General features: G+C 55.1%; 1 protein-coding gene across 1 annotated transcript; it reads left to right on the forward strand.

Annotated features, from left to right (window-relative positions):
- Positions 1 to 6205: 6205 nt before the first annotated feature.
- BU26DRAFT_298580 (uncharacterized protein) lies at positions 6206 to 6980 on the forward strand. The gene has a single exon (XM_033821748.1). The coding sequence runs from the start codon at positions 6291 to 6293 to the stop codon at positions 6747 to 6749; it is 459 nt and encodes a 152-aa protein (XP_033685267.1). The 5' UTR covers positions 6206 to 6290; the 3' UTR covers positions 6750 to 6980.
- The last annotated feature ends 3547 nt before the right edge of the window (positions 6981 to 10527 follow it).

Raw genomic sequence — 10527 nt, forward strand, 5'->3', positions numbered from 1 at the left:
AACCTCCTTCGGCCCTGGTAAACGAGCACGATCCTTCATATCGTGTTCGCGAGCCTCGTCTCCCTCAAGATGACAAAGGCCTATATGAAAGACATACGCAGGCTGGGGAGTCTGAAACTTATTAAAGAAGTATTCTGCCTGAAATAGGCAACTTTCCGTCAATCAAGAAGAAGCTAGTCCCGGCTAGGGATATCAACAGTAAAGGCTCCCCAGCCCGGCGTCAATGCCAGACACTTCCGAGGCCGGTAGCGCTCGCCCCGCTTGATACGGCTTGTGGTAGTCTGTGCTTGTACATTTCTTTTCGCGGCTTTGCTTGTTATCGGTGCCTGCAAGGGTGCTGGGTGGGCCTTCGCTGACTCGTCCAACAGGTTCGACTTGACTTCGCAGGGAGTTTCGGCGCGCTCCATTTTCGACGACGCTCGCTTCCTGTGCCGCCGTCCGGCGTATCAAAGGTCAGTGCAGTCTCTATCACGTTCTAGCCCTCTTCATCCAAGGATGACACATCTCAAAGAGGTATACTACTTCCGACTCATATGACGATAAGAGTATGACTGACTCTCTGGAATCGTTGCTGCTAGTGCACAGACTGGTCCCCCATCGTCCTTACGAGTTTTGTTGCTTACGTTCGGGATCATGTTCAAAGGTCAGTACAGCCCTATCAGTCTCCAGCTCCTTACTCACCTGATGATACCTAAAACGTCGATCTGAACTTCACTGAAGTCGACACGGGAAACTTCGCCTGACCACGCAGCGTTCCGCTCCGGCTTCGACATCCGTCCTCTATTCGGAGTAAGGCTGACGAGCACACAGGCCTCTGCTACTCGCTGGTGGTTTCCCGCCCCATCCTGATCGCAAGAAGTAAGTCCAGCATCTTCGTCTTCCGGCTCTTACACACCTCTATGATGAGACCTCTGTATCCCCGGCCGTCCATGGCGATCAACTTCACGCGTGAGGATAACCTTCATGCCTGATTGCCAGTTGTTCCCCTTCGCAGCTGCCGTTCTCCTGCTGAGCAAGGCTGACTACAAAGAGGTCCGATATAAAGGATGGGGATCATCGTACGGCTCGCCTATGAGATCATGTGTGCCCACGTCAGTATTGCACCATCCTTGTTCTCGGGTCCACTTACCTCTACGACGGTATCCCACACCGACCTATCAGCCTTTGAAGGTCATTAGCATCCTTTTCAGCTCTGAAGCCTCGCTATCGCTCATCCGATAGAGCACATGCTGTGCACGCGTCGCGCTTGCCTGCTCACACGTAAGTCACTCCTCCCTCGTCCTATCCTTGCGATGATGAAACAACCACGAACCGAACGGTTCTTATCCTAAGTAGTTAGTTGCCGGAAAAAAGGCGGCACTGAGCACTCATCTTTGCGATTTTCCCTCAGCGAGACTTGCGACTATAGCTGACATCGTGCATCTATAGGGCTTTCTGGAGTCGAGCTTCGAGCCAGAGTTTCTTCGATTTACAGGCGATCGTCTTTGAACGCGTTCGGTCATCAGCGTGCAACCTCGATACGCGCGGCTTCGGAGCCTGGATGTTCTGTGGCGCAAGGTAAGCTTCCCTCTCCCCTTTCTCTTCCCATCTGCAATGATGAAGCAACCCAGACCCTTTGGGTCAACTCACCAATTAGTCGTTGCGTGACAATCCGGCGGTACCTGAGCTCCTTCGTCTTTTGTCTCTTTGACATCTGCGCTTGTTAGCATCTCGCTGACCTCATTTGAACACAGGACTTCCCTTGACGAGCGAACGAGGACCGGCCCGCCTTTCGGAAATATATACGCCTTGCCAGGTGTAAGACATCATTCCCTCTTCCCTCCCCTGGCGATGATGAAGCATATATCTTTCCTAAGGAGCTAGGTGCCGGACATGAGACGGATTCTGAGCCCTGAAAGCTTCCCACGGCCCTTGCATTCCACAGTCGAGAAGTCAGCTGACATTGAGAGTACAGATCATCGATCGCATCCGGTCGGCTTCTATATCAAGGTAAGCTCATTCTTCCCCAGCATTCACGCCCCGCAATGATGATACCCACATGATCGGTTCGCCCATCAACCTGCTCCCCTACGTGCCTTGGCGCGTAGGGCGAGTTCCTAGTAGTTAATGCTGGAACGGTAGCCTCCACAGGTCTGAGCGCTCACGCTTCCCCCAACTTTCCGTCGCCGCTGCATGCAAGAGCTTGGCTGACATCCAACATAGGTGTGATCGCGCGAATCTCATCGGCTTCTACGAAAAGGTTAGTGCAATTTCCACCGCCATACCCTGCAATGATGATACCCACTCGATCGGCTAGCGGTCAACCTGCTCCCTTGCGGTTGGGCTTATCCTGGCCGCAGGGCGAGTTCCTAGTAGTTCCTGCTGGAGATGACGGCCTATACAGGTCTGAGCTCTCACCGTCTCCAACGTCCACGTCGATGGCTTCAGAGGTCTTCGCTAACCTTTGAGGGACAGGCGCTCTTCTAGGTGCTCGATCCGTCGCTCGCCTGAAGGCGAACATCAGCTTCACGAGATACCGCCGCCATAAAGGCCGTTAGAGTATCCTTCCCCCTCTTATTCCCCAATAAGGATATCGATCTGACGGACTGATACCTCAATCTGTGTACAGATTCTTTCGCGTATCGTGCCCGGGCGGCTAGCGGATGGGGACTCGCAGGATAAGACCGGTTCGCTCGCGCTCGTCAAGGTTCCTATTTGCAAGGTCAGTACCCGCTCTCTCTCTCTCTACCGACATTTCGTGTAGATAACCGCTTTTCCGGTTGTCGCATCGATCTTCCTTTGACTAGGACTGCACGCTTCCGCGAAAGACGCCAGCCAATCTGAGGGTTCGGGGTCTCGCCGCACTCAAAGCGCAAGTATAGCAGAGTCAGTAAGGACGCCGTAGCTGCCAGATGGGTTATACGTACGCTGTCAACTTCCCTCTGCAGCTTATCTTGTCGCCTCCGAGCGACTCTCGATTCCGAATTTGCTCTCGATGCCGGTCCGCATGGTATAGCCCACCTACATCAAGGTTAGTTAATATCCCCACTCCCCGATCTCATGGCAATGATGAAACCCTTCAAAAACAAAAAAAAAAAGGGATTGAGCGGGCCTTGAGCAACGCTCAAATATCCTCAAAAGAAGAATACTACACGGCCCCCACGTTGCTCACGTCGTACCGTTTTTCGAAACGGACTGACGATATTCTTTCATCCTGAGCCATCTCTCTATTCTGCGATATGCGTTCTCGTATGGAATTGTAGCCGAGGCTAATTCACGTGCAGGTCGGTCGGTGTTCGGGGCGCGTCGTAAGGACGTGTCGCGGTCGAGAAACGAGGAGCAGGGATTCCAAAGAGCATGAGGAGAGATCATCTGTAAAGGTCAGTATCACCCTCCAGTAGAGCGGGATATACGCGCCTCGTATTCCGCACGTGATTCCACTTCTTGTCGATAGGTATGCGCTTGCGGCTTGCCAGCTGCCGGTTACCGCCAGCTATCAGGTATGTATCGCCTTCCCGTTCTCTCCATTTCAGAGCCGCTGTATCTGTACCTCCGCTGATGATGGTATCGGTTTCGTGCGACGCGTGCTGTTGAAATACAGCTCGTATTCGGCTGCGGATTACATGGGTCGGGCAGGAGCCATGCTGCGAAAGGTTAGTCGCCCGCCGAAACAGACGTCGCGAAAAAGACGGCATGAACTCGCCAGCTTCCGCCACCACCACGGACGACATCGCTTACCTGCGTTTTCAGCGTCCGCTGCGGCTCTCTGGTATCCAGAAAGCGTTGTCGCTCTTGTATAGTGTCAGAGACGATCGTAGCGTTTGCTCCTGGTGATCTCTGAGGCTTGGCCCATGCCACCGCCGCCGTGCGCGATTGAAGGTCGGAAGGCCACACCGTCGCCAGATTGACAGAGTAAGACCAGGTAGGATTCCTCTCCCCTATACCGTTGTCTCTTATTGTCCCTTGCGTCCTTGTGTGTGTTATTGCCGCTTGTTCTTCCAGCTCTCCGTCCGCCGTTATCGCCGATCGAGGTCGGGCGATGCGCGGTTCTTGCGGAGCTTGTCAGAGGCGGTCGAAAGAGCAGAAAGAGAAGCGCGACAGCGATCGTAAGTATTGCGGAGGTTGCTGAGTCGTCTGATGCCACTTGCCGTGTCTCGACTGCGGTCGCGGTTCTTGTGTGCAGCGTCTGCGGAGGTCCTGCAAACCCGTCAGCGTCGCCCACCTGCTCCCCTTTGCGTTTACACGTCTTCTATCCGTTTCTTTCGGGCGATTATTAAGAAAGCTGCCTGTTCAAACCCTTACATGTCAGCGGATACTACCCGCCCTACATTAACCAAACCGGCACCTGTGTCAGCTGGCGCGCTTCCCCTGCACCTTCCCGGATAGCTGCGCCGCTGTGGGTCGCTGGGGAGGAGACGGACCGCAGAGTTTTGCACAGACTGGCTCTTTCATGCCTTTCTGGGCTTCTGCAGATGGTCTGCCTACACCCCTTTGTTGTCGCTGTTGGTGAGGTGGGTCGGTCGACGAGTCACGGCGGGGCTTTCGCGGTCGGCGCGAAGTTTCGAAGGGCGAGGCATATCACCGTGCGGAGGTAGTGGGATGTCGGAGGAAGGGGGTAGTTGCCCCCGCAGAGATGTTCACGTCGTCGTCGGCGCAGGTACGTAGCTCGGTCACCGTTACTGTCAAGAACTCATTTCATTCTCCCCGCTGCTAGATGCAAACCAGAGCTTTCCACCTCACCCCGCCCGCCTCTGCTTCACACCTCCTTGCCGTTGACGAAGGTCTTCATTCGGCGGCCCTTCGCCTTCTCCCACTCCTCCTCCGTCACCTTCTCTTCTCTCACGTCGACCGTCACCGCTTTGAGATTTCTGTCAGCTCCCTGGATGCTCTGTGGCGCTGTAGTAAGTACTTACTCTTCGTGCCGCCCTGCCCGGCAGCAAGAACCCGGCGAGCGTGCTCGCGCTCCTTCTGCTCCTTCTTCGCCTTCCTCTCCTCGGCCATCTGGCGGCCGAATTGGCGCCCTTTGTTGATGAGGCCCCGGAGGGCGGTGGTGGCGTACTGAATGCTGGCGGCCAGCATGATGTCGTTGCCGTAGGTGATTGTGGGGGTTTGATGGTGGTGGTATTCAGATGCCGTATGGCGAAGATCTTGATGGTGGTGGAGGGCGTGTATGGTGTTGTAGAGAAGGGGAAAGCGGCTTCGACACCAAGGCAAATCTAAGCCGTCTCCCTTCAACACTCTTCACTCCAAGCCGCTGCATCACGTAACAACGCTTGGGCCCCTTTCCGCAAGCGAGCGCCGCTGTGCCCATTTAATCCCCTCCCTTCCATGACCTTTTCCTCTCCTCCGCTTCTCCGCGATTCGCGGTCCATGCTATGCGGAATGCTTCGACCTCGGCGGCTCCAATAGAGGAAGAGATCTTCTCGCATACTAGAATAACACACCAGTCCTGAGGGCGCGTCTCGACCAAGGGCGCGTCTTCAATACCACACAGAGAAGCATCAACTTTCTGGGTGGAGGGACACGGTTTACATATTTTTTTTTTCATGTAGCTATTATGTCAATACAGCTACTCTATCCTACTACGCATATGTTGTTCTTGTCGTGATGTTGCCTCTGTGATACTGCGATTCTTGCTTCTCTCGCTGTTGCCCGCATCCGCTTGGTGATTCCGTAACGCCCCCGCTATCGCCATCGGCGTTGTTTACGTCCAGCTTCACGTTGCCCTGTGGCTCACCGCAGAGTGTGCACAAGGGCAGAGCCCTTGGTCTCTCAAGAGGGTTCATGAGAAGCTGATCCTGGTGGTGAGAATGTTTTGTGCTGCCGCCATGCGGGGCTTGGTGGTGATGTTTTGCCGCTGGTGTTGCAAGTCACAAACCGCTTCACGCCCGCCATCTACCAGCTTAAATAAGGTGACGTGTATCTGTATAATCGGGATAGCTTCATGGTGTTGTCTATCTGCTAGGCAAGCTGCTCGCCGCCCTTGGTTCGGTCACTGCGGAGGTGGTACTCCCGCGCTCTGCTCGCTCCACGGCGATGCTACTGCGGCGATCTGCGTATTCTCGCGCTCTCCATGGTGTTGCAGTAGCTATAGAAGGTATCCAAACAATTGGACATGTCCGTTCCTCTGCTGTGTTTGACTTTTGCGCCCCTGTATCTTCCTCTGGCGCTCCGCCCTGCCTCATGAACGCGTCCTACATTGGATTAATAACTCTACGGGCTTGAGGAGCTGCCGCCGACGGTTCTCAGGATACTGCGCGTATGCACGCCGTCGACGTACGTGCTCTTTCACCCTTGGTGTTGCACCGGTGATGGTGGGCTGCCGGCGCCGTCTGGGCTCCGGCGCAGAGTTTTCCTGTATGGCATCGCAGTCAAACAGAGAACTAAGCATGCTGTTGCAAGCCGCTGCTACTTGCAGCTCGCCAGAGCAGGTCCAAAAACTTCTTGCCTTGGTGTTGCAGCCCGTCTATGTCCTCATCCACCCCCTGCACCCCCTCCTGACGCTGCGAGCTCCTTCCTTAGGCCCCTCTTGGTGTTTTCCAGCCCCCCGAGCCCAGCCTCACTCACTGCAACTGCCTGTTGTGGCGGGGGTCGGCGTTACCGGGCGCGCCTCCCCTGTCTCCACCCGGCTGGTGAGATTAAATTTTCGCGCCTCACGCTCGACTCACTTCTCTCCTCCTCCTCCACCCCACCACCAACAACAAAATTTTTCTACCCCTTCCTTCTTCATGGCCTTGCCATCCTCCTCGGCCTCTTCAAGCAGCCCGTAAGTATCTCCCTCTGCCTCTCCCTCCACCCCTGGCAAGATTGGCGGCGTCGCCGGAGCGACTCCAAAAGCCTCACCCCGCTCTCCGCAGCAGCGAAGGCAACAGCGACACATTTTACTGACCTCCTCACCCTTTTAGAGCTGCATCAGGCTCCTCCAGCGCCTACGGGCGACCCTCAGCCCGACTTGGGTGAGGGCTCCACAAGACGCCACCACCGAAGAGAAGCGCGGTAAGCATCCCCTCCGCCTCTTGCACTTTGTCGCGACCTCCGCAACTTTCCGAGCCTCGCCTTGGCCGCGGCCATGACGACCAAGGCAGTAGAAGCACCCTTAGCTGACATTCCACCTCCTTAGATGGTGGCTCTGGTGAAGCCTCCGGTATACGTAGTATCCTCATTGAACGTACCCCCCGTGGGCCGCCCTTGAGATGGACGCCAACCCTACAGGACCACGTCAGGTGACCTTATGTTCACGGGTCACTTCGAGAACGTCCCCGAGGCCAATACAAGGTCAGGATCGGCGAGAGTCGTTGGGTTATCGACCATTGTGTGCGAACCGGTAAGTCACACTCGTCTCGCTCTACCAACACCTCACCTCACCCACAGCCAGCTAACCATCCGTAGATACCACCGTTTCCAACGAGCAACGAGTTGGGCCTCACTGCTCACACACTCTCTTACCCCTCCTCTTGAGCAACAGGATGGTGCCAATGATGGGGATAAGCGCTTCGGCAGGATCTTCAAGTCGGTCGAGATGCCGAGCATTCTGCTTAACCCACCAATACGCGCCGCGGGTATGCATCCTCTTCCTTATCCAACACCTTCATCGCTGACGTTGTGACAGAATCCACGCAGTATGCAGCGACTCTACAACTGCCAGTCTGCTAGGATAAATCCACTCGCTGGAGGTATTTCACACGAAGCATCCAGAGTGAACAGACAAAGTCGTCCGCGATGAAGCAGCCGTAATGCGCTTCCGTAGTTTGTCTTCGCCGAATGCCGCAATCCTTGGCTCGGTATGGAATCCTCCTCTTTTACCTCTCCCATCACTGACGTCGCAAAGATACGGTCTCGCGTGTTGAGCAAGCCCTGTAATGCCATCCCAGGCCGGTCTGGCTCAGCTCCACAGGAGAAGACACGACAGCAGACTCAGGCACCTTCGCCCCCACCGTTAGTATCTCTCTGGCAACACGTCTGCGCCTCAGTATGGCACACAGAGTCCTGGTCTTGTCGAAGGCATGGTCTAGTATGCCACTCCCTAGCAATGCCTACACTCTGTCAACAGCGACCAGGATCTAGTTAAACGCGCGACAAGACCAATGTGAGTACCTTACCCGCCAGCCTTTGCTTCAGCTTACTGACTATTGACTTGGCGATGCTTAGGTAGATAGATCAGTCAAGAACTCAGACAGGTTAGTACTTCCCTTCATCACAAAGACAAACAGCCACTGACCTTTTCGCAGTTCAACCTCTCATCCCCTTCCTCCTCGTACCGTGACACATCATCCCCCTCTTTACACCTCATATACATACACGGCCGTGGTGACTGAGTTCGGATGACCCATATCTTTGCTCACGTCCCCTGTCTTCGGACAGCCAGGCCAAGAGTAACTCCCAATCCCCGATCACTCCCTTTTTGTGCTCGCTCCTTTTCCGTCTTCATTACAGCCTCAGGGAGCATTCTGTCGCTAAATTCAAGGAGCGGGAGTGGTTGGGTTGACGCAGGATGAGCTCCGCTGTAGAAATACGCGATGCTCCGCAATGACATGGCAGGTTGTCCTGCATCATACATTCTTTTAGGGTGTCGTACCCTTTGTGGGCCTCGGGGGCTTCGAGCTCGTCGTCGCTGTGAGCGATGGCGGGCGAATTATTCAATGGTAAGTCGTCCTCGGTTTTGCGGTTGTTACTGATTTCGCGCACCCTGCGCATCCGCCCACAGGAACTCTCGCAGCGGTTGGTTGAAATCCATTGCCGAGAAGCAATCGAGGAGGCTCCAATCGATGTTAGTATTTGAATCTCTGCAAGTCTTCATCAAACTCCATGCCGTGTTTGCTGACAGTGGCTGCAGAGATCTTAGGTAGCCAGACCGCGTCCATGAATAGCGTCAGGTAAGTCTCTCCATCCCTTGACAGTTACTGTGTGCTAGTGTGCTAGCAGATCGACAATTACATCCACCGCCGCCGTCCTCCATCTTTTCCCTCCTTTTCCTCCAAGTCGCGACTTTTCATACGGCCGGAGTCACTGGGCGGCCGATCTGTCCATATCGCTTCCCAAACTCAAGTCTGCCAAGATTGACGCAAACCCGAATACTTGTGGGACCTGGGGGCCGTCTAGTACTTTTCTTTTCAGTACTCAGCGGCAAGGATACAGAGAACTCCGCCGCACAACGCATTTCGTATTCGGAATGACGCAGGACACAACCGCGGCGTTGCGCGCAGCAGCACCGCAATAAACGCTGGTGGTCGTCCGTGCCTCATACATATGCTTTGGGGGCTGAGGGCTTTGAACAAGACGTTGCTGAGCGCAGTGGAAAGCAGGGTCTTAAATGGTAAGTCGCCCTTCACGGTATCGATCGGTCAGTGCTAACGACATGGTGTCCTGCTCATACATATCTTCGCTCATCGAAGCCGCCTTTATGGCCGAAGGCGCTTCATAGTCGCGATCATCCTACCGAATAGTAAGTCTTCTTCCCTTTCAGGGCAGAACTGCTTACCTCTTCAGATACATGGGATGCAAAATCTGACTCTACACGTCCTCGTCTCGTGCTCCCGGTAACATCTCTGCGGAGATGGCTAAGTAGAGCAGTGGCTGCCCTCACCAGCAGTCTGGCCTTGCCGCCGTCGCCGGTCTCGTCAAATCCCCACCGGCCGTGACGCCCGCCACAGGATCGCCTACCGTGCCGCCAGTTTTGGGTTTCTAGGAAGGGAGTGTCGGCGCTGTACGTTGATAGTAAGTGACTTCCGTGATTTCTGTCTTGGTATCCAACGCTGACTGGAGTAGGTAGGAGTCGTGGTTTAGAGGGCTCGCTCTCCTGCCGCGTTCTGATGGTGGTCCGTTCCCAGGCCGCATACCGGTAAGCTGTCTGTTTTAGTATAGAAGCTTGACTGTACTGACTTGAACCATGTAGTGGAATATTCTATATTAGCAACATCAACCACTTTGAGGACCAGTGGGCCGAAAAGAAGTGCAGCCTCGTCGCCGACGATCGACCTCACGATGGACTGGGTGTCTATACCCATCAAGACACCGATTTCGAGCGGATGACCAATCCTGGGACAAATAATGGGAAGAGCCTCTGGTATACCGAGGACACAAACAAACACATGTTATGATTTCAGTCTCGCCGTTTGGCCGAAGCGACATGGCGCTCGCTCCATCATTACATCGCCCATCATTCCCGCGCGCTTGTACACTTCACAGGCAGTCAGCTGCCGAACGCGATTCGCCAGCGCACCCCGAATGCGACGCTGAGCGATGAAGCCATGCCGAACAACTCCAACAATCACTGGAGAGGGCTTCGGCGTAAAGCGTGAATAGGGCGGGGCCGCAGCCAAAACATGTCTGGACCCTGCCGGCAGCCCCATGCCATGCGGTCCCGCCCTGCTCTTCCTGTTGAGCGAGGGCCAGTAACACATCGATAAAGGACGTCACAACTGCGTGCTGTATACGCGGGATGGTGACGACTGAGTAGGGCGAGGTCGGTGCCCTACTCACCTAGTTAGCGGTCCCGCTCTCGGCCCCTTGGGCACATGGGACCGCAGCCAGAACAACTCTGGCTCTGCC

Source organism: Trematosphaeria pertusa, assembly GCF_010094035.1.
Source record: "Trematosphaeria pertusa strain CBS 122368 unplaced genomic scaffold BU26scaffold_6, whole genome shotgun sequence".
In the NCBI taxonomy this organism is placed as follows: Eukaryota; Fungi; Ascomycota; class Dothideomycetes; order Pleosporales; family Trematosphaeriaceae; genus Trematosphaeria; species Trematosphaeria pertusa.

Excerpts from the sequence above, each read along its gene's own strand:
- BU26DRAFT_298580 (XM_033821748.1), top strand. The coding sequence starts at position 6,291 with ATGGTGGGCTGCCGGCGCCGTCTGGGCTCCGGCGCAGAGTTTTCCTGT.